This window comes from Gorilla gorilla, chromosome 14 (assembly GCF_029281585.2).
Source record: "Gorilla gorilla gorilla isolate KB3781 chromosome 14, NHGRI_mGorGor1-v2.1_pri, whole genome shotgun sequence".
NCBI lineage: Eukaryota > Metazoa > Chordata > Mammalia > Primates > Hominidae > Gorilla > Gorilla gorilla.
Genome location: NC_073238.2, coordinates 24,791,249 through 24,817,044, shown reverse-complemented (window position 1 = coordinate 24,817,044; position 25,796 = coordinate 24,791,249). Strand labels below are relative to the sequence as shown.

General features: G+C 34.4%; 1 protein-coding gene across 1 annotated transcript in view; it reads left to right on the top strand.

Moving 5' to 3' along the window:
* Positions 1-2,733: 2,733 nt before the first annotated feature.
* The window catches only part of LOC129527277 (enterin neuropeptides-like), a 46,504-nt gene continuing 23,441 nt past the window's right edge, over positions 2,734-25,796 (top strand). The window contains exons 1-6 of the mRNA XM_055364208.2: positions 2,734-3,217; positions 7,393-7,500; positions 11,676-11,783; positions 15,959-16,066; positions 20,242-20,349; positions 24,525-24,632. Of these exons, the coding sequence (XP_055220183.2) occupies positions 3,187-3,217; positions 7,393-7,500; positions 11,676-11,783; positions 15,959-16,066; positions 20,242-20,349; positions 24,525-24,632 (571 nt within the window). The 5' untranslated portion in view covers positions 2,734-3,186. The remainder of the gene's footprint in view (positions 3,218-7,392; positions 7,501-11,675; positions 11,784-15,958; positions 16,067-20,241; positions 20,350-24,524; positions 24,633-25,796) is intronic.

Genomic DNA, 25,796 nt, shown 5'->3' with positions numbered 1-25,796 from the left:
GCAACTTTAGCAAAGTCTCAGGATAAGAAATCAATATGCAAAAATCACAAGAATTTCTATACACCAATAACAGACAAACAGAGAGCCAAATCATGAGTGAGCTCCCATTGACAATTGCTACAAAGAGAATAAAATACCTTGGAATACATCTTACAAGGGATGTGAAGGACCTCTTCAAGGAAAACTACAAATCACTGCTCAACGAAATAAAAGAGGACACAAACAAATGGAAGAACATTCCATGATCATGGATAGGAATAACCAATATTGTGAAAATGGTCATACTGCCCTAGGTAATTTACAGATTCAATGCCATCCCCATCAAGCTACGAATGACTTTCTTCACAGAATTAGAAAATACTACTTTAAAGTTCATATGGAACCAAAAAAGAGCCCATATCGCCAAGACAATCTAAGCAAAAAGAACAAAGCCGGAGGCATCACACTATCTGACTTCAATCTATACTACAAGGCTACAGTAATCAAAGAGCATGGTACTGATATCAAAACAGATCTATAGACCAATGGAACAGAACAGAGGCCTCAGAAATAACACCACACATCTACAACCATCTGATCTTTGAAAAACCTGACAAAAACAAGCAATGGAGAAAGGATTCCCGATTTAATAAATGGTGCTGGGAAAACTGGCTAGCCATAGGTATAAAGCTGAAACTGGATCCCTTCCTTACACCTTATACACAAATTAATTCAACAGGGATTAAAGACTTAAATGTTAGGCCTAAAACCATAAAAACCCTAGAAGAAATCCTAGGCTACATCATTCAGGTCATAGGCCTGGGCAAAGATTTCATGACTAAAATACCAAAAGCAATGGCAACAAAAGCCAGAATAGACAAATCAGATCTAATTAAACTAAAGCGCTTCTGCACAGTAAGAGAAACTACCAACAGCGTGAATAGACAACCTACAGAATGGGAGAAAATTGTTGGCAATCTATCCATCTGACAAAGGGCTAATATCCAGAATCTACAAAAAACTTAAACAAATTTACAAGAAGAAAACACCATCAAAAATTGGGCAAAGGATATGGACAGACACTTCTCAAAAGAAGACATCTATGCAGCCAACAGAAACACGAGAAAATGCTCATCATCACTGGTCATCAGAGAAATGCAAATCAACACCACAGTGAGATACAATCTCACGCCAGTTAGAATGGCGATTATTTGAAAGTCAGGAAACAACAGATGCTGGAGAGGATGTGGAAAAATAGGAAGGCTTTTACACTGTTGGTGGGATTGCAAATGAGTTCCACCATTGTGGAAGACAGTGTGGCCATTCCTCCAGGATCTAGAACTAGAAATACCATCTGACCCAGCAATCCTATTACTGGGCATATACCCAAAGGATAATAAATCATGCCACTATAAAGACACATGCACATGTATGTTTATTGCAGCACTATTCACAATAGCAAAGACTTGGAACCAACCCAAATGTCCATCAATGATAGAACTGATTAAGAAAACGCAGCACATATACACCATGGAATAGTACACAGCCATAAAAACAGATGAGTTTTTGTCCTTTGCGGGGACTTGGATGAAGCCAGAAACCATCATTTTCAGCAAACTATCACAAGGACAGATAACCAAACACCACATGTTCTCACTCATAGGTGGGAATTTACCAATGAGAACACTTGGACACAAGGCAGGTAACATCACACAATGGGGCCTGTCAGGGGCTGGAGGGCTAGAGGAGAGAGAGCAGTAGGAGAAATATCTAATGTAAATGATGAGTTGATGGGTGCAGCAAAACAACATGGCACATGTAAACCTATGTAACAAACCTGCATGTTGTCCACATGTACCCTAGAACTTAAAGTATAATAAAAAATAAAAAACAAATAGATTGATTTACACGTGTTGAACAATACTTTCATTGGAGAGATAACTCCTTCTTCGTCATGGTGTATAATCCTTGCAATATGTTATTGAATTTGGTGTTCTAATGTTCCGAGGAGAATTTTTACATCAATAGTCAACAGGAAAATTGATTTGTAGTTGTATTTTTTTTTCTCCTTAGTGTCTTTGTGGCGTTTGGTGTTGTGTTAATGCTGGGCTCATAAAATAAGTTGGAAATTGTTTTATCTTTTTCATTTTTCTGAAGTAGTTTAAGAAGGGTTGGTGTTAACCCTGCTTTAACATTTTGAAAAAAATATGTATTTAATGAAGTGATCCGGGCCTGGGCTTTTTGAGGGGAGGTTGTTCTTACTACTTATATGCCTATTCAGATTTTTTTATGGTTTATTTTTAGTATAATCTATATTTCTAGACATTTGTCTATTTCTCTTAGCTTATCGTATTTTTTGGCATATACTTGGAATTAAACTTTTATAATCTCTTCTTTTCCTACTTTTGTGGCATCAGTAGTAATAGCTCCTCTTTTATTTATGAATTTAATTATTTGAGGTATCTTCTTTTTTCTTTTAATCTGTTTGTCGGTTTTCTTAATCTTTTCAATAAAACCAAACTTTAATTGATTTTTCCATGGCTTTTAATTGTTATTTATTTTTAACTGCTGAAATTCTTTTTCTTTACTGATGTGTGGTTACATTTACTAGTTGATTTAGATGGATTTTTTAAATGCACACATTTACTACTACAATTGAATACAAGCTTTAGATGCATTCAATTATTTTGTTATGCTGTCTCCAGTTATGTTGAAATTTTTACTGTGATTTCTTCTTTAACCCATAATGTTGTTTAGGAGTTTGTTACTTGATTTTTATGTATTTGCAAATTTTTAAATTTTTCTTCTGGTATTCACTCCTAGTTCCATTCCATTTTAGTTGTAAATGATACTTCGTATGATTTTAATTTTCTTGAATTGATTTCTTTGTGGTCCGATTTGTAATATAGTCTCAAGAATGTTCCATGTGCGCACCAGGAGCATGTGCATTCTGTTGTTGAGAAGACCTTTTCTAAAAGTCTGTTGGATTTGGTTGAATCACTCCTTGCTCAATCCTCTGTCTTCATTTGGTCTGCCAGGTTGTCCTCTCCATTATTAAAGTCTCCTATCATTTTGGTGGTGATCTCTATTCCTCCCTTTATTTTTATTTATAATTTTGTTTTTTACACAGACGAACTGTTGCTATCTTGCCCAGGTTACTCTCAACTCCTGGGCTCAAGCCATCCTCCTGCCTCAGCCCCCGCCAAGATGCAGGGATTACAAGCAGGCGTGAGCCACGGTACTCAGCCTATTTCTCCTTTTAATTCTGTCATTATTTGTGTTATGTGTTTGGAATAGTTGCTGATACATGTGCATATTTTAATTATGATATCTTCTTGGAGATTTATTTTTATGATATAATGTCCTTGTTTGTCTTTATGACAGTTTTTTGCTTAAATTCTAATCATCTAATGTAAATGTGACCCACTTTGTTCTATTTTGGTTGCTATTTAGGATGATTTGGTTACCATATAGAATATAATTTTCCATCTCTGCACTTTCAGTCCATGTTTATCCTTAAACAAACAGAATTTATTTGATTTTATATTTTTATTTTTTCAGGGACCTTGTGTCTGTTATTGGAGAATTTAACATTGTTACATATAAGGTTATTATTTGCAGTTAAGGAGTTACTACTGCCGTTTTGTTAATTGTATTGTGTTTCTTTTGTATTTCTTTTATTTATTTTATTTCTTGCTATCTTCCTTTTTGTCTAATTAGTTTTTTTACTAATATGTTTTTATTTCTTTTTCTTTTGTATACATTCTACGTGTATTATCTTTGTGATTACTATCCAGATTACATGAAACGTCTCAATGTTATAACAATCTAGTTTAATCTGATGTTATCTCCAGTAGCATATAAAAACTCGAGTCTTTTACTTGACTGTCTTTCCCAACACACAAGTTGTTCTTGATGTTACAAATTAGGCCTCTTTATATAATGTATTCTTTAACATATATGTAAAATATTTTTGTATATTTTGTGTCAAATTCTATAAGGGAATTAAAATTACTTACCAACATCACAATAATACAGGATGCTATATTTCTCTATATATTTGCTTTACAACAGAGCTTTATAGTATTGTATGGCTTTTTTGGTACTCTCATTTTTTAATCTCAGAGGACTTTCTAGCATTTCTTGAAGAACAAACTTAGTGGTCATAAACTCCTTCATAGTGGTCATAATAAAGGGTATTCAATTAGGGAAAGAAGAAGTAAAATTGTCCCTGTTTGCAGATGACATGATTGTATATCTAGAAAACCCCATGGTCTCAGCCCAAAATCTCCTTAAGCTGATAAGCAACTTCAGCAAAGTCTCAGGATACAAAATCAATGTACAAAAATCACAAGCATTCTTATACACCAATAACAGTCAAACAGAGAGCCAAATCATGAGTGAATTCCCATTCACAATTGCTTCAGAGAGAATAAAATACTTAGGAATCCAACTTACAAGGTGTGTGAAGGACCTCTTCAAGGATAACTACAAACCACTGCTCAATGAAATAAAAGAGGACACAAACAAATGGAAGAACATTCCATGATCATGGATAGGAATAACCAATATTGTGAAAATGGTCATACTGCCCTAGGTAATTTACAGATTCAATGCCATCCCCATCAAGCTACGAATGACTTTCTTCACAGAATTAGAAAATACTACTTTAAAGTTCATATGGAACCAAAAAAGAGCCCATATCGCCAAGACAATCTAAGCAAAAAGAACAAAGCCGGAGGCATCACACTATCTGACTTCAATCTATACTACAAGGCTACAGTAATCAAAGAGCATGGTACTGATATCAAAACAGATCTATAGACCAATGGAACAGAACAGAGGCCTCAGAAATAACACCACACATCTACAACCATCTGATCTTTGAAAAACCTGACAAAAACAAGCAATGGAGAAAGGATTCCCGATTTAATAAATGGTGCTGGGAAAACTGGCTAGCCATAGGTATAAAGCTGAAACTGGATCCCTTCCTTACACCTTATACACAAATTAATTCAACAGGGATTAAAGACTTAAATGTTAGGCCTAAAACCATAAAAACCCTAGAAGAAATCCTAGGCTACATCATTCAGGTCATAGGCCTGGGCAAAGATTTCATGACTAAAATACCAAAAGCAATGGCAACAAAAGCCAGAATAGACAAATCAGATCTAATTAAACTAAAGCGCTTCTGCACAGTAAGAGAAACTACCAACAGCGTGAATAGACAACCTACAGAATGGGAGAAAATTGTTGGCAATCTATCCATCTGACAAAGGGCTAATATCCAGAATCTACAAAAAACTTAAACAAATTTACAAGAAGAAAACACCATCAAAAATTGGGCAAAGGATATGGACAGACACTTCTCAAAAGAAGACATCTATGCAGCCAACAGAAACACGAGAAAATGCTCATCATCACTGGTCATCAGAGAAATGCAAATCAACACCACAGTGAGATACAATCTCACGCCAGTTAGAATGGCGATTATTTGAAAGTCAGGAAACAACAGATGCTGGAGAGGATGTGGAAAAATAGGAAGGCTTTTACACTGTTGGTGGGATTGCAAATGAGTTCCACCATTGTGGAAGACAGTGTGGCCATTCCTCCAGGATCTAGAACTAGAAATACCATCTGACCCAGCAATCCTATTACTGGGCATATACCCAAAGGATAATAAATCATGCCACTATAAAGACACATGCACATGTATGTTTATTGCAGCACTATTCACAATAGCAAAGACTTGGAACCAACCCAAATGTCCATCAATGATAGAACTGATTAAGAAAACGCAGCACATATACACCATGGAATAGTACACAGCCATAAAAACAGATGAGTTTTTGTCCTTTGCGGGGACTTGGATGAAGCCAGAAACCATCATTTTCAGCAAACTATCACAAGGACAGATAACCAAACACCACATGTTCTCACTCATAGGTGGGAATTTACCAATGAGAACACTTGGACACAAGGCAGGTAACATCACACAATGGGGCCTGTCAGGGGCTGGAGGGCTAGAGGAGAGAGAGCAGTAGGAGAAATATCTAATGTAAATGATGAGTTGATGGGTGCAGCAAAACAACATGGCACATGTAAACCTATGTAACAAACCTGCATGTTGTCCACATGTACCCTAGAACTTAAAGTATAATAAAAAATAAAAAACAAATAGATTGATTTACACGTGTTGAACAATACTTTCATTGGAGAGATAACTCCTTCTTCGTCATGGTGTATAATCCTTGCAATATGTTATTGAATTTGGTGTTCTAATGTTCCGAGGAGAATTTTTACATCAATAGTCAACAGGAAAATTGATTTGTAGTTGTATTTTTTTTTCTCCTTAGTGTCTTTGTGGCGTTTGGTGTTGTGTTAATGCTGGGCTCATAAAATAAGTTGGAAATTGTTTTATCTTTTTCATTTTTCTGAAGTAGTTTAAGAAGGGTTGGTGTTAACCCTGCTTTAACATTTTGAAAAAAATATGTATTTAATGAAGTGATCCGGGCCTGGGCTTTTTGAGGGGAGGTTGTTCTTACTACTTATATGCCTATTCAGATTTTTTTATGGTTTATTTTTAGTATAATCTATATTTCTAGACATTTGTCTATTTCTCTTAGCTTATCGTATTTTTTGGCATATACTTGGAATTAAACTTTTATAATCTCTTCTTTTCCTACTTTTGTGGCATCAGTAGTAATAGCTCCTCTTTTATTTATGAATTTAATTATTTGAGGTATCTTCTTTTTTCTTTTAATCTGTTTGTCGGTTTTCTTAATCTTTTCAATAAAACCAAACTTTAATTGATTTTTCCATGGCTTTTAATTGTTATTTATTTTTAACTGCTGAAATTCTTTTTCTTTACTGATGTGTGGTTACATTTACTAGTTGATTTAGATGGATTTTTTAAATGCACACATTTACTACTACAATTGAATACAAGCTTTAGATGCATTCAATTATTTTGTTATGCTGTCTCCAGTTATGTTGAAATTTTTACTGTGATTTCTTCTTTAACCCATAATGTTGTTTAGGAGTTTGTTACTTGATTTTTATGTATTTGCAAATTTTTAAATTTTTCTTCTGGTATTCACTCCTAGTTCCATTCCATTTTAGTTGTAAATGATACTTCGTATGATTTTAATTTTCTTGAATTGATTTCTTTGTGGTCCGATTTGTAATATAGTCTCAAGAATGTTCCATGTGCGCACCAGGAGCATGTGCATTCTGTTGTTGAGAAGACCTTTTCTAAAAGTCTGTTGGATTTGGTTGAATCACTCCTTGCTCAATCCTCTGTCTTCATTTGGTCTGCCAGGTTGTCCTCTCCATTATTAAAGTCTCCTATCATTTTGGTGGTGATCTCTATTCCTCCCTTTATTTTTATTTATAATTTTGTTTTTTACACAGACGAACTGTTGCTATCTTGCCCAGGTTACTCTCAACTCCTGGGCTCAAGCCATCCTCCTGCCTCAGCCCCCGCCAAGATGCAGGGATTACAAGCAGGCGTGAGCCACGGTACTCAGCCTATTTCTCCTTTTAATTCTGTCATTATTTGTGTTATGTGTTTGGAATAGTTGCTGATACATGTGCATATTTTAATTATGATATCTTCTTGGAGATTTATTTTTATGATATAATGTCCTTGTTTGTCTTTATGACAGTTTTTTGCTTAAATTCTAATCATCTAATGTAAATGTGACCCACTTTGTTCTATTTTGGTTGCTATTTAGGATGATTTGGTTACCATATAGAATATAATTTTCCGTCTCTGCACTTTCAGTCCATGTTTATCCTTAAACAAACAGAATTTATTTGATTTTATATTTTTATTTTTTCAGGGACCTTGTGTCTGTTATTGGAGAATTTAACATTGTTACATATAAGGTTATTATTTGCAGTTAAGGAGTTACTACTGCCGTTTTGTTAATTGTATTGTGTTTCTTTTGTATTTCTTTTATTTATTTTATTTCTTGCTATCTTCCTTTTTGTCTAATTAGTTTTTTTACTAATATGTTTTTATTTCTTTTTCTTTTGTATACATTCTACGTGTATTATCTTTGTGATTACTATCCAGATTACATGAAACGTCTCAATGTTATAACAATCTAGTTTAATCTGATGTTATCTCCAGTAGCATATAAAAACTCGAGTCTTTTACTTGACTGTCTTTCCCAACACACAAGTTGTTCTTGATGTTACAAATTAGGCCTCTTTATATAATGTATTCTTTAACATATATGTAAAATATTTTTGTATATTTTGTGTCAAATTCTATAAGGGAATTAAAATTACTTACCAACATCACAATAATACAGGATGCTATATTTCTCTATATATTTGCTTTACAACAGAGCTTTATAGTATTGTATGGCTTTTTTGGTACTCTCATTTTTTAATCTCAGAGGACTTTCTAGCATTTCTTGAAGAACAAACTTAGTGGTCATAAACTCCTTCATAGTGGTCATAATAAAGGGTATTCAATTAGGGAAAGAAGAAGTAAAATTGTCCCTGTTTGCAGATGACATGATTGTATATCTAGAAAACCCCATGGTCTCAGCCCAAAATCTCCTTAAGCTGATAAGCAACTTCAGCAAAGTCTCAGGATACAAAATCAATGTACAAAAATCACAAGCATTCTTATACACCAATAACAGTCAAACAGAGAGCCAAATCATGAGTGAATTCCCATTCACAATTGCTTCAGAGAGAATAAAATACTTAGGAATCCAACTTACAAGGTGTGTGAAGGACCTCTTCAAGGATAACTACAAACCACTGCTCAATGAAATAAAAGAGGACACAAACAAATGGAAGAACATTCCATGATCATGGATAGGAATAACCAATATTGTGAAAATGGTCATACTGCCCTAGGTAATTTACAGATTCAATGCCATCCCCATCAAGCTACGAATGACTTTCTTCACAGAATTAGAAAATACTACTTTAAAGTTCATATGGAACCAAAAAAGAGCCCATATCGCCAAGACAATCTAAGCAAAAAGAACAAAGCCGGAGGCATCACACTATCTGACTTCAATCTATACTACAAGGCTACAGTAATCAAAGAGCATGGTACTGATATCAAAACAGATCTATAGACCAATGGAACAGAACAGAGGCCTCAGAAATAACACCACACATCTACAACCATCTGATCTTTGAAAAACCTGACAAAAACAAGCAATGGAGAAAGGATTCCCGATTTAATAAATGGTGCTGGGAAAACTGGCTAGCCATAGGTATAAAGCTGAAACTGGATCCCTTCCTTACACCTTATACACAAATTAATTCAACAGGGATTAAAGACTTAAATGTTAGGCCTAAAACCATAAAAACCCGAGAAGAAATCCTAGGCTACATCATTCAGGTCATAGGCCTGGGCAAAGATTTCATGACTAAAATACCAAAAGCAATGGCAACAAAAGCCAGAATAGACAAATCAGATCTAATTAAACTAAAGCGCTTCTGCACAGTAAGAGAAACTACCAACAGCGTGAATAGACAACCTACAGAATGGGAGAAAATTGTTGGCAATCTATCCATCTGACAAAGGGCTAATATCCAGAATCTACAAAAAACTTAAACAAATTTACAAGAAGAAAACACCATCAAAAATTGGGCAAAGGATATGGACAGACACTTCTCAAAAGAAGACATCTATGCAGCCAACAGAAACACGAGAAAATGCTCATCATCACTGGTCATCAGAGAAATGCAAATCAACACCACAGTGAGATACAATCTCACGCCAGTTAGAATGGCGATTATTTGAAAGTCAGGAAACAACAGATGCTGGAGAGGATGTGGAAAAATAGGAAGGCTTTTACACTGTTGGTGGGATTGCAAATGAGTTCCACCATTGTGGAAGACAGTGTGGCCATTCCTCCAGGATCTAGAACTAGAAATACCATCTGACCCAGCAATCCTATTACTGGGCATATACCCAAAGGATAATAAATCATGCCACTATAAAGACACATGCACATGTATGTTTATTGCAGCACTATTCACAATAGCAAAGACTTGGAACCAACCCAAATGTCCATCAATGATAGAACTGATTAAGAAAACGCAGCACATATACACCATGGAATAGTACACAGCCATAAAAACAGATGAGTTTTTGTCCTTTGCGGGGACTTGGATGAAGCCAGAAACCATCATTTTCAGCAAACTATCACAAGGACAGATAACCAAACACCACATGTTCTCACTCATAGGTGGGAATTTACCAATGAGAACACTTGGACACAAGGCAGGTAACATCACACAATGGGGCCTGTCAGGGGCTGGAGGGCTAGAGGAGAGAGAGCAGTAGGAGAAATATCTAATGTAAATGATGAGTTGATGGGTGCAGCAAAACAACATGGCACATGTAAACCTATGTAACAAACCTGCATGTTGTCCACATGTACCCTAGAACTTAAAGTATAATAAAAAATAAAAAACAAATAGATTGATTTACACGTGTTGAACAATACTTTCATTGGAGAGATAACTCCTTCTTCGTCATGGTGTATAATCCTTGCAATATGTTATTGAATTTGGTGTTCTAATGTTCCGAGGAGAATTTTTACATCAATAGTCAACAGGAAAATTGATTTGTAGTTGTATTTTTTTTTCTCCTTAGTGTCTTTGTGGCGTTTGGTGTTGTGTTAATGCTGGGCTCATAAAATAAGTTGGAAATTGTTTTATCTTTTTCATTTTTCTGAAGTAGTTTAAGAAGGGTTGGTGTTAACCCTGCTTTAACATTTTGAAAAAAATATGTATTTAATGAAGTGATCCGGGCCTGGGCTTTTTGAGGGGAGGTTGTTCTTACTACTTATATGCCTATTCAGATTTTTTTATGGTTTATTTTTAGTATAATCTATATTTCTAGACATTTGTCTATTTCTCTTAGCTTATCGTATTTTTTGGCATATACTTGGAATTAAACTTTTATAATCTCTTCTTTTCCTACTTTTGTGGCATCAGTAGTAATAGCTCCTCTTTTATTTATGAATTTAATTATTTGAGGTATCTTCTTTTTTCTTTTAATCTGTTTGTCGGTTTTCTTAATCTTTTCAATAAAACCAAACTTTAATTGATTTTTCCATGGCTTTTAATTGTTATTTATTTTTAACTGCTGAAATTCTTTTTCTTTACTGATGTGTGGTTACATTTACTAGTTGATTTAGATGGATTTTTTAAATGCACACATTTACTACTACAATTGAATACAAGCTTTAGATGCATTCAATTATTTTGTTATGCTGTCTCCAGTTATGTTGAAATTTTTACTGTGATTTCTTCTTTAACCCATAATGTTGTTTAGGAGTTTGTTACTTGATTTTTATGTATTTGCAAATTTTTAAATTTTTCTTCTGGTATTCACTCCTAGTTCCATTCCATTTTAGTTGTAAATGATACTTCGTATGATTTTAATTTTCTTGAATTGATTTCTTTGTGGTCCGATTTGTAATATAGTCTCAAGAATGTTCCATGTGCGCACCAGGAGCATGTGCATTCTGTTGTTGAGAAGACCTTTTCTAAAAGTCTGTTGGATTTGGTTGAATCACTCCTTGCTCAATCCTCTGTCTTCATTTGGTCTGCCAGGTTGTCCTCTCCATTATTAAAGTCTCCTATCATTTTGGTGGTGATCTCTATTCCTCCCTTTATTTTTATTTATAATTTTGTTTTTTACACAGACGAACTGTTGCTATCTTGCCCAGGTTACTCTCAACTCCTGGGCTCAAGCCATCCTCCTGCCTCAGCCCCCGCCAAGATGCAGGGATTACAAGCAGGCGTGAGCCACGGTACTCAGCCTATTTCTCCTTTTAATTCTGTCATTATTTGTGTTATGTGTTTGGAATAGTTGCTGATACATGTGCATATTTTAATTATGATATCTTCTTGGAGATTTATTTTTATGATATAATGTCCTTGTTTGTCTTTATGACAGTTTTTTGCTTAAATTCTAATCATCTAATGTAAATGTGACCCACTTTGTTCTATTTTGGTTGCTATTTAGGATGATTTGGTTACCATATAGAATATAATTTTCCGTCTCTGCACTTTCAGTCCATGTTTATCCTTAAACAAACAGAATTTATTTGATTTTATATTTTTATTTTTTCAGGGACCTTGTGTCTGTTATTGGAGAATTTAACATTGTTACATATAAGGTTATTATTTGCAGTTAAGGAGTTACTACTGCCGTTTTGTTAATTGTATTGTGTTTCTTTTGTATTTCTTTTATTTATTTTATTTCTTGCTATCTTCCTTTTTGTCTAATTAGTTTTTTTACTAATATGTTTTTATTTCTTTTTCTTTTGTATACATTCTACGTGTATTATCTTTGTGATTACTATCCAGATTACATGAAACGTCTCAATGTTATAACAATCTAGTTTAATCTGATGTTATCTCCAGTAGCATATAAAAACTCGAGTCTTTTACTTGACTGTCTTTCCCAACACACAAGTTGTTCTTGATGTTACAAATTAGGCCTCTTTATATAATGTATTCTTTAACATATATGTAAAATATTTTTGTATATTTTGTGTCAAATTCTATAAGGGAATTAAAATTACTTACCAACATCACAATAATACAGGATGCTATATTTCTCTATATATTTGCTTTACAACAGAGCTTTATAGTATTGTATGGCTTTTTTGGTACTCTCATTTTTTAATCTCAGAGGACTTTCTAGCATTTCTTGAAGAACAAACTTAGTGGTCATAAACTCCTTCATAGTGGTCATGATAAAGGGTATTCAATTAGGGAAAGAAGAAGTAAAATTGTCCCTGTTTGCAGATGACATGATTGTATATCTAGAAAACCCCATGGTCTCAGCCCAAAATCTCCTTAAGCTGATAAGCAACTTCAGCAAAGTCTCAGGATACAAAATCAATGTACAAAAATCACAAGCATTCCTATACACCAATAACAGTCAAACAGAGAGCCAAATCATGAGTGAATTCCCATTCACAATTGCTTCAGAGAGAATAAAATACTTAGGAATCCAACTTACAAGGTGTGTGAAGGACCTCTTCAAGGATAACTACAAACCACTGCTCAATGAAATAAAAGAGGACACAAACAAATGGAAGAACATTCCATGATCATGGATAGGAATAACCAATATTGTGAAAATGGTCATACTGCCCTAGGTAATTTACAGATTCAATGCCATCCCCATCAAGCTACGAATGACTTTCTTCACAGAATTAGAAAATACTACTTTAAAGTTCATATGGAACCAAAAAAGAGCCCATATCGCCAAGACAATCTAAGCAAAAAGAACAAAGCCGGAGGCATCACACTATCTGACTTCAATCTATACTACAAGGCTACAGTAATCAAAGAGCATGGTACTGATATCAAAACAGATCTATAGACCAATGGAACAGAACAGAGGCCTCAGAAATAACACCACACATCTACAACCATCTGATCTTTGAAAAACCTGACAAAAACAAGCAATGGAGAAAGGATTCCCGATTTAATAAATGGTGCTGGGAAAACTGGCTAGCCATAGGTATAAAGCTGAAACTGGATCCCTTCCTTACACCTTATACACAAATTAATTCAACAGGGATTAAAGACTTAAATGTTAGGCCTAAAACCATAAAAACCCGAGAAGAAATCCTAGGCTACATCATTCAGGTCATAGGCCTGGGCAAAGATTTCATGACTAAAATACCAAAAGCAATGGCAACAAAAGCCAGAATAGACAAATCAGATCTAATTAAACTAAAGCGCTTCTGCACAGTAAGAGAAACTACCAACAGCGTGAATAGACAACCTACAGAATGGGAGAAAATTGTTGGCAATCTATCCATCTGACAAAGGGCTAATATCCAGAATCTACAAAAAACTTAAACAAATTTACAAGAAGAAAACACCATCAAAAATTGGGCAAAGGATATGGACAGACACTTCTCAAAAGAAGACATCTATGCAGCCAACAGAAACACGAGAAAATGCTCATCATCACTGGTCATCAGAGAAATGCAAATCAACACCACAGTGAGATACAATCTCACGCCAGTTAGAATGGCGATTATTTGAAAGTCAGGAAACAACAGATGCTGGAGAGGATGTGGAAAAATAGGAAGGCTTTTACACTGTTGGTGGGATTGCAAATGAGTTCCACCATTGTGGAAGACAGTGTGGCCATTCCTCCAGGATCTAGAACTAGAAATACCATCTGACCCAGCAATCCTATTACTGGGCATATACCCAAAGGATAATAAATCATGCCACTATAAAGACACATGCACATGTATGTTTATTGCAGCACTATTCACAATAGCAAAGACTTGGAACCAACCCAAATGTCCATCAATGATAGAACTGATTAAGAAAACGCAGCACATATACACCATGGAATAGTACACAGCCATAAAAACAGATGAGTTTTTGTCCTTTGCGGGGACTTGGATGAAGCCAGAAACCATCATTTTCAGCAAACTATCACAAGGACAGATAACCAAACACCACATGTTCTCACTCATAGGTGGGAATTTACCAATGAGAACACTTGGACACAAGGCAGGTAACATCACACAATGGGGCCTGTCAGGGGCTGGAGGGCTAGAGGAGAGAGAGCAGTAGGAGAAATATCTAATGTAAATGATGAGTTGATGGGTGCAGCAAAACAACATGGCACATGTAAACCTATGTAACAAACCTGCATGTTGTCCACATGTACCCTAGAACTTAAAGTATAATAAAAAATAAAAAACAAATAGATTGATTTACACGTGTTGAACAATACTTTCATTGGAGAGATAACTCCTTCTTCGTCATGGTGTATAATCCTTGCAATATGTTATTGAATTTGGTGTTCTAATGTTCCGAGGAGAATTTTTACATCAATAGTCAACAGGAAAATTGATTTGTAGTTGTATTTTTTTTTCTCCTTAGTGTCTTTGTGGCGTTTGGTGTTGTGTTAATGCTGGGCTCATAAAATAAGTTGGAAATTGTTTTATCTTTTTCATTTTTCTGAAGTAGTTTAAGAAGGGTTGGTGTTAACCCTGCTTTAACATTTTGAAAAAAATATGTATTTAATGAAGTGATCCGGGCCTGGGCTTTTTGAGGGGAGGTTGTTCTTACTACTTATATGCCTATTCAGATTTTTTTATGGTTTATTTTTAGTATAATCTATATTTCTAGACATTTGTCTATTTCTCTTAGCTTATCGTATTTTTTGGCATATACTTGGAATTAAACTTTTATAATCTCTTCTTTTCCTACTTTTGTGGCATCAGTAGTAATAGCTCCTCTTTTATTTATGAATTTAATTATTTGAGGTATCTTCTTTTTTCTTTTAATCTGTTTGTCGGTTTTCTTAATCTTTTCAATAAAACCAAACTTTAATTGATTTTTCCATGGCTTTTAATTGTTATTTATTTTTAACTGCTGAAATTCTTTTTCTTTACTGATGTGTGGTTACATTTACTAGTTGATTTAGATGGATTTTTTAAATGCACACATTTACTACTACAATTGAATACAAGCTTTAGATGCATTCAATTATTTTGTTATGCTGTCTCCAGTTATGTTGAAATTTTTACTGTGATTTCTTCTTTAACCCATAATGTTGTTTAGGAGTTTGTTACTTGATTTTTATGTATTTGCACATTTTTAAATTTTTCTTCTGGTATTCACTCCTAGTTCCATTCCATTTTAGTTGTAAATGATACTTCGTATGATTTTAATTTTCTTGAATTGATTTCTTTGTGGTCCGATTTGTAATATAGTCTCAAGAATGTTCCATGTGCGCACCAGGAGCATGTGCATTCTGTTGTTGAGAAGACCTTTTCTAAAAGTCTGTTGGATTTGGTTGAATCACTCCTTGCTCAATCCTCTGTCTTCATTTGGTCTGCCAGGTTGTCCTCTCCATTATTAAAGTCTCCTATCATTTTGGTGGTGATCTCTATTCCTCCCTTTATTTTTATTTATAATTTTGTTTTTTACACAGACGAACTGTTGCTATCTTGCCCAGGTTACTCTCAACTCCTGGGCTCAAGCCATCCTCCTGCCTCAGCCCCCGCCAAGATGCAGGGATTACAAGCAGGCGTGAGCCACGGTACTCAGCCTATTTCTCCTTTTAATTCTGTCATTATTTGTGTTATGTGTTTGGAATAGTTGCTGATACATGTGCATATTTTAATTATGATATCTTCTTGGAGATTTATTTTTATGATATAATGTCCTTGTTTGTCTTTATGACAGTTTTTTGCTTAAATTCTAATCATCTAATGTAAATGTGACCCACTTTGTTCTATTTTGGTTGCTATTTAGGATGATTTGGTTACCATATAGAATATAATTTTCCGTCTCTGCACTTTCAGTCCATGTTTATCCTTAAACAAACAGAATTTATTTGATTTTATATTTTTATTTTTTCAGGGACCTTGTGTCTGTTATTGGAGAATTTAACATTGTTACATATAAGGTTATTATTTGCAGTTAAGGAGTTACTACTGCCGTTTTGTTAATTGTATTGTGTTTCTTTTGTATTTCTTTTATTTATTTTATTTCTTGCTATCTTCCTTTTTGTCTAATTAGTTTTTTTACTAATATGTTTTTATTTCTTTTTCTTTTGTATACATTCTACGTGTATTATCTTTGTGATTACTATCCAGATTACATGAAACGTCTCAATGTTATAACAATCTAGTTTAATCTGATGTTATCTCCAGTAGCATATAAAAACTCGAGTCTTTTACTTGACTGTCTTTCCCAACACACAAGTTGTTCTTGATGTTACAAATTAGGCCTCTTTATATAATGTATTCTTTAACATATATGTAAAATATTTTTGTATATTTTGTGTCAAATTCTATAAGGGAATTAAAATTACTTACCAACATCACAATAATACAGGATGCTATATTTCTCTATATATTTGCTTTACAACAGAGCTTTATAGTATTGTATGGCTTTTTTGGTACTCTCATTTTTTAATCTCAGAGGACTTTCTAGCATTTCTTGAAGAACAAACTTAGTGGTCATAAACTCCTTCATAGTGGTCATGATAAAGGGTATTCAATTAGGGAAAGAAGAAGTAAAATTGTCCCTGTTTGCAGATGACATGATTGTATATCTAGAAAACCCCATGGTCTCAGCCCAAAATCTCCTTAAGCTGATAAGCAACTTCAGCAAAGTCTCAGGATACAAAATCAATGTACAAAAATCACAAGCATTCCTATACACCAATAACAGTCAAACAGAGAGCCAAATCATGAGTGAATTCCCATTCACAATTGCTTCAGAGAGAATAAAATACTTAGGAATCCAACTTACAAGGTGTGTGAAGGACCTCTTCAAGGATAACTACAAACCACTGCTCAATGAAATAAAAGAGGACACAAACAAATGGAAGAACATTCCATGATCATGGATAGGAATAACCAATATTGTGAAAATGGTCATACTGCCCTAGGTAATTTACAGATTCAATGCCATCCCCATCAAGCTACGAATGACTTTCTTCACAGAATTAGAAAATACTACTTTAAAGTTCATATGGAACCAAAAAAGAGCCCATATCGCCAAGACAATCTAAGCAAAAAGAACAAAGCCGGAGGCATCACACTATCTGACTTCAATCTATACTACAAGGCTACAGTAATCAAAGAGCATGGTACTGATATCAAAACAGATCTATAGACCAATGGAACAGAACAGAGGCCTCAGAAATAACACCACACATCTACAACCATCTGATCTTTGAAAAACCTGACAAAAACAAGCAATGGAGAAAGGATTCCCGATTTAATAAATGGTGCTGGGAAAACTGGCTAGCCATAGGTATAAAGCTGAAACTGGATCCCTTCCTTACACCTTATACACAAATTAATTCAACAGGGATTAAAGACTTAAATGTTAGGCCTAAAACCATAAAAACCCGAGAAGAAATCCTAGGCTACATCATTCAGGTCATAGGCCTGGGCAAAGATTTCATGACTAAAATACCAAAAGCAATGGCAACAAAAGCCAGAATAGACAAATCAGATCTAATTAAACTAAAGCGCTTCTGCACAGTAAGAGAAACTACCAACAGCGTGAATAGACAACCTACAGAATGGGAGAAAATTGTTGGCAATCTATCCATCTGACAAAGGGCTAATATCCAGAATCTACAAAAAACTTAAACAAATTTACAAGAAGAAAACACCATCAAAAATTGGGCAAAGGATATGGACAGACACTTCTCAAAAGAAGACATCTATGCAGCCAACAGAAACACGAGAAAATGCTCATCATCACTGGTCATCAGAGAAATGCAAATCAACACCACAGTGAGATACAATCTCACGCCAGTTAGAATGGCGATTATTTGAAAGTCAGGAAACAACAGATGCTGGAGAGGATGTGGAAAAATAGGAAGGCTTTTACACTGTTGGTGGGATTGCAAATGAGTTCCACCATTGTGGAAGACAGTGTGGCCATTCCTCCAGGATCTAGAACTAGAAATACCATCTGACCCAGCAATCCTATTACTGGGCATATACCCAAAGGATAATAAATCATGCCACTATAAAGACACATGCACATGTATGTTTATTGCAGCACTATTCACAATAGCAAAGACTTGGAACCAACCCAAATGTCCATCAATGATAGAACTGATTAAGAAAACGCAGCACATATACACCATGGAATAGTACACAGCCATAAAAACAGATGAGTTTTTGTCCTTTGCGGGGACTTGGATGAAGCCAGAAACCATCATTTTCAGCAAACTATCACAAGGACAGATAACCAAACACCACATGTTCTCACTCATAGGTGGGAATTTACCAATGAGAACACTTGGACACAAGGCAGGTAACATCACACAATGGGGCCTGTCAGGGGCTGGAGGGCTAGAGGAGAGAGAGCAGTAGGAGAAATATCTAATGTAAATGATGAGTTGATGGGTGCAGCAAAACAACATGGCACATGTAAACCTATGTAACAAACCTGCATGTTGTCCACATGTACCCTAGAACTTAAAGTATAATAAAAAATAAAAAACAAATAGATTGATTTACACGTGTTGAACAATACTTTCATTGGAGAGATAACTCCTTCTTCGTCATGGTGTATAATCCTTGCAATATGTTATTGAATTTGGTGTTCTAATGTTCCGAGGAGAATTTTTACATCAATAGTCAACAGGAAAATTGATTTGTAGTTGTATTTTTTTTTCTCCTTAGTGTCTTTGTGGCGTTTGGTGTTGTGTTAATGCTGGGCTCATAAAATAAGTTGGAAATTGTTTTATCTTTTTCATTTTTCTGAAGTAGTTTAAGAAGGGTTGGTGTTAACCCTGCTTTAACATTTTGAAAAAAATATGTATTTAATGAAGTGATCCGGGCCTGGGCTTTTTGAGGGGAGGTTGTTCTTACTACTTATATGCCTATTCAGATTTTTTTATGGTTTATTTTTAGTATAATCTATATTTCTAGACATTTGTCTATTTCTCTTAGCTTATCGTATTTTTTGGCATATACTTGGAATTAAACTTTTATAATCTCTTCTTTTCCTACTTTTGTGGCATCAGTAGTAATAGCTCCTCTTTTATTTATGAATTTAATTATTTGAGGTATCTTCTTTTTTCTTTTAATCTGTTTGTCGGTTTTCTTAATCTTTTCAATAAAACCAAACTTTAATTGATTTTTCCATGGCTTTTAATTGTTATTTATTTTTAACTGCTGAAATTCTTTTTCTTTACTGATGTGTGGTTACATTTACTAGTTGATTTAGATGGATTTTTTAAATGCACACATTTACTACTACAATTGAATACAAGCTTTAGATGCATTCAATTATTTTGTTATGCTGTCTCCAGTTATGTTGAAATTTTTACTGTGATTTCTTCTTTAACCCATAATGTTGTTTAGGAGTTTGTTACTTGATTTTTATGTATTTGCAAATTTTTAAATTTTTCTTCTGGTATTCACTCCTAGTTCCATTCCATTTTAGTTGTAAATGATACTTCGTATGATTTTAATTTTCTTGAATTGATTTCTTTGTGGTCCGATTTGTAATATAGTCTCAAGAATGTTCCATGTGCGCACCAGGAGCATGTGCATTCTGTTGTTGAGAAGACCTTTTCTAAAAGTCTGTTGGATTTGGTTGAATCACTCCTTGCTCAATCCTCTGTCTTCATTTGGTCTGCCAGGTTGTCCTCTCCATTATTAAAGTCTCCTATCATTTTGGTGGTGATCTCTATTCCTCCCTTTATTTTTATTTATAATTTTGTTTTTTACACAGACGAACTGTTGCTATCTTGCCCAGGTTACTCTCAACTCCTGGGCTCAAGCCATCCTCCTGCCTCAGCCCCCGCCAAGATGCAGGGATTACAAGCAGGCGTGAGCCACGGTACTCAGCCTATTTCTCCTTTTAATTCTGTCATTATTTGTGTTATGTGTTTGGAATAGTTGCTGATACATGTGCATATTTTAATTATGATATCTTCTTGGAGATTTATTTTTATGATATAATGTCCTTGTTTGTCTTTATGACAGTTTTTTGCTTAAATTCTAATCATCTAATGTAAATGTGACCCACTTTGTTCTATTTTGGTTGCTATTTAGGATGATTTGGTTACCATATAGAATATAATTTTCCATCTCTGCACTTTCAGTCCATGTTTATCCTTAAACAAACAGAATTTATTTGATTTTATATTTTTATTTTTTCAGGGACCTTGTGTCTGTTATTGGAGAATTTAACATTGTTACATATAAGGTTATTATTTGCAGTTAAGGAGTTACTACTGCCGTTTTGTTAATTGTATTGTGTTTCTTTTGTATTTCTTTTATTTATTTTATTTCTTGCTATCTTCCTTTTTGTCTAATTAGTTTTTTTACTAATATGTTTTTATTTCTTTTTCTTTTGTATACATTCTACGTGTATTATCTTTGTGATTACTATCCAGATTACATGAAACGTCTCAATGTTATAACAATCTAGTTTAATCTGATGTTATCTCCAGTAGCATATAAAAACTCGAGTCTTTTACTTGACTGTCTTTCCCAACACACAAGTTGTTCTTGATGTTACAAATTAGGCCTCTTTATATAATGTATTCTTTAACATATATGTAAAATATTTTTGTATATTTTGTGTCAAATTCTATAAGGGAATTAAAATTACTTACCAACATCACAATAATACAGGATGCTATATTTCTCTATATATTTGCTTTACAACAGAGCTTTATAGTATTGTATGGCTTTTTTGGTACTCTCATTTTTTAATCTCAGAGGACTTTCTAGCATTTCTTGAAGAACAAACTTAGTGGTCATAAACTCCTTCATAGTGGTCATGATAAAGGGTATTCAATTAGGGAAAGAAGAAGTAAAATTGTCCCTGTTTGCAGATGACATGATTGTATATCTAGAAAACCCCATGGTCTCAGCCCAAAATCTCCTTAAGCTGATAAGCAACTTCAGCAAAGTCTCAGGATACAAAATCAATGTACAAAAATCACAAGCATTCCTATACACCAATAACAGTCAAACAGAGAGCCAAATCATGAGTGAATTCCCATTCACAATTGCTTCAGAGAGAATAAAATACTTAGGAATCCAACTTACAAGGTGTGTGAAGGACCTCTTCAAGGATAACTACAAACCACTGCTCAATGAAATAAAAGAGGACACAAACAAATGGAAGAACATTCCATGATCATGGATAGGAATAACCAATATTGTGAAAATGGTCATACTGCCCTAGGTAATTTACAGATTCAATGCCATCCCCATCAAGCTACGAATGACTTTCTTCACAGAATTAGAAAATACTACTTTAAAGTTCATATGGAACCAAAAAAGAGCCCATATCGCCAAGACAATCTAAGCAAAAAGAACAAAGCCGGAGGCATCACACTATCTGACTTCAATCTATACTACAAGGCTACAGTAATCAAAGAGCATGGTACTGATATCAAAACAGATCTATAGACCAATGGAACAGAACAGAGGCCTCAGAAATAACACCACACATCTACAACCATCTGATCTTTGAAAAACCTGACAAAAACAAGCAATGGAGAAAGGATTCCCGATTTAATAAATGGTGCTGGGAAAACTGGCTAGCCATAGGTATAAAGCTGAAACTGGATCCCTTCCTTACACCTTATACACAAATTAATTCAACAGGGATTAAAGACTTAAATGTTAGGCCTAAAACCATAAAAACCCGAGAAGAAATCCTAGGCTACATCATTCAGGTCATAGGCCTGGGCAAAGATTTCATGACTAAAATACCAAAAGCAATGGCAACAAAAGCCAGAATAGACAAATCAGATCTAATTAAACTAAAGCGCTTCTGCACAGTAAGAGAAACTACCAACAGCGTGAATAGACAACCTACAGAATGGGAGAAAATTGTTGGCAATCTATCCATCTGACAAAGGGCTAATATCCAGAATCTACAAAAAACTTAAACAAATTTACAAGAAGAAAACACCATCAAAAATTGGGCAAAGGATATGGACAGACACTTCTCAAAAGAAGACATCTATGCAGCCAACAGAAACACGAGAAAATGCTCATCATCACTGGTCATCAGAGAAATGCAAATCAACACCACAGTGAGATACAATCTCACGCCAGTTAGAATGGCGATTATTTGAAAGTCAGGAAACAACAGATGCTGGAGAGGATGTGGAAAAATAGGAAGGCTTTTACACTGTTGGTGGGATTGCAAATGAGTTCCACCATTGTGGAAGACAGTGTGGCCATTCCTCCAGGATCTAGAACTAGAAATACCATCTGACCCAGCAATCCTATTACTGGGCATATACCCAAAGGATAATAAATCATGCCACTATAAAGACACATGCACATGTATGTTTATTGCAGCACTATTCACAATAGCAAAGACTTGGAACCAACCCAAATGTCCATCAATGATAGAACTGATTAAGAAAACGCAGCACATATACACCATGGAATAGTACACAGCCATAAAAACAGATGAGTTTTTGTCCTTTGCGGGGACTTGGATGAAGCCAGAAACCATCATTTTCAGCAAACTATCACAAGGACAGATAACCAAACACCACATGTTCTCACTCATAGGTGGGAATTTACCAATGAGAACACTTGGACACAAGGCAGGTAACATCACACAATGGGGCCTGTCAGGGGCTGGAGGGCTAGAGGAGAGAGAGCAGTAGGAGAAATATCTAATGTAAATGATGAGTTGATGGGTGCAGCAAAACAACATGGCACATGTAAACCTATGTAACAAACCTGCATGTTGTCCACATGTACCCTAGAACTTAAAGTATAATAAAAAATAAAAAACAAATAGATTGATTTACACGTGTTGAACAATACTTTCATTGGAGAGATAACTCCTTCTTCGTCATGGTGTATAATCCTTGCAATATGTTATTGAATTTGGTGTTCTAATGTTCCGAGGAGAATTTTTACATCAATAGTCAACAGGAAAATTGATTTGTAGTTGTATTTTTTTTTCTCCTTAGTGTCTTTGTGGCGTTTGGTGTTGTGTTAATGCTGGGCTCATAAAATAAGTTGGAAATTGTTTTATCTTTTTCATTTTTCTGAAGTAGTTTAAGAAGGGTTGGTGTTAACCCTGCTTTAACATTTTGAAAAAAATATGTATTTAATGAAGTGATCCGGGCCTGGGCTTTTTGAGGGGAGGTTGTTCTTACTACTTATATGCCTATTCAGATTTTTTTATGGTTTATTTTTAGTATAATCTATATTTCTAGACATTTGTCTATTTCTCTTAGCTTATCGTATTTTTTGGCATATACTTGGAATTAAACTTTTATAATCTCTTCTTTTCCTACTTTTGTGGCATCAGTAGTAATAGCTCCTCTTTTATTTATGAATTTAATTATTTGAGGTATCTTCTTTTTTCTTTTAATCTGTTTGTCGGTTTTCTTAATCTTTTCAATAAAACCAAACTTTAATTGATTTTTCCATGGCTTTTAATTGTTATTTATTTTTAACTGCTGAAATTCTTTTTCTTTACTGATGTGTGGTTACATTTACTAGTTGATTTAGATGGATTTTTTAAATGCACACATTTACTACTACAATTGAATACAAGCTTTAGATGCATTCAATTATTTTGTTATGCTGTCTCCAGTTATGTTGAAATTTTTACTGTGATTTCTTCTTTAACCCATAATGTTGTTTAGGAGTTTGTTACTTGATTTTTATGTATTTGCAAATTTTTAAATTTTTCTTCTGGTATTCACTCCTAGTTCCATTCCATTTTAGTTGTAAATGATACTTCGTATGATTTTAATTTTCTTGAATTGATTTCTTTGTGGTCCGATTTGTAATATAGTCTCAAGAATGTTCCATGTGCGCACCAGGAGCATGTGCATTCTGTTGTTGAGAAGACCTTTTCTAAAAGTCTGTTGGATTTGGTTGAATCACTCCTTGCTCAATCCTCTGTCTTCATTTGGTCTGCCAGGTTGTCCTCTCCATTATTAAAGTCTCCTATCATTTTGGTGGTGATCTCTATTCCTCCCTTTATTTTTATTTATAATTTTGTTTTTTACACAGACGAACTGTTGCTATCTTGCCCAGGTTACTCTCAACTCCTGGGCTCAAGCCATCCTCCTGCCTCAGCCCCCGCCAAGATGCAGGGATTACAAGCAGGCGTGAGCCACGGTACTCAGCCTATTTCTCCTTTTAATTCTGTCATTATTTGTGTTATGTGTTTGGAATAGTTGCTGATACATGTGCATATTTTAATTATGATATCTTCTTGGAGATTTATTTTTATGATATAATGTCCTTGTTTGTCTTTATGACAGTTTTTTGCTTAAATTCTAATCATCTAATGTAAATGTGACCCACTTTGTTCTATTTTGGTTGCTATTTAGGATGATTTGGTTACCATATAGAATATAATTTTCCATCTCTGCACTTTCAGTCCATGTTTATCCTTAAACAAACAGAATTTATTTGATTTTATATTTTTATTTTTTCAGGGACCTTGTGTCTGTTATTGGAGAATTTAACATTGTTACATATAAGGTTATTATTTGCAGTTAAGGAGTTACTACTGCCGTTTTGTTAATTGTATTGTGTTTCTTTTGTATTTCTTTTATTTATTTTATTTCTTGCTATCTTCCTTTTTGTCTAATTAGTTTTTTTACTAATATGTTTTTATTTCTTTTTCTTTTGTATACATTCTACGTGTATTATCTTTGTGATTACTATCCAGATTACATGAAACGTCTCAATGTTATAACAATCTAGTTTAATCTGATGTTATCTCCAGTAGCATATAAAAACTCGAGTCTTTTACTTGACTGTCTTTCCCAACACACAAGTTGTTCTTGATGTTACAAATTAGGCCTCTTTATATAATGTATTCTTTAACATATATGTAAAATATTTTTGTATATTTTGTGTCAAATTCTATAAGGGAATTAAAATTACTTACCAACATCACAATAATACAGGATGCTATATTTCTCTATATATTTGCTTTACAACAGAGCTTTATAGTATTGTATGGCTTTTTTGGTACTCTCATTTTTTAATCTCAGAGGACTTTCTAGCATTTCTTGAAGAACAAACTTAGTGGTCATAAACTCCTTCATAGTGGTCATAATAAAGGGTATTCAATTAGGGAAAGAAGAAGTAAAATTGTCCCTGTTTGCAGATGACATGATTGTATATCTAGAAAACCCCATGGTCTCAGCCCAAAATCTCCTTAAGCTGATAAGCAACTTCAGCAAAGTCTCAGGATACAAAATCAATGTACAAAAATCACAAGCATTCTTATACACCAATAACAGTCAAACAGAGAGCCAAATCATGAGT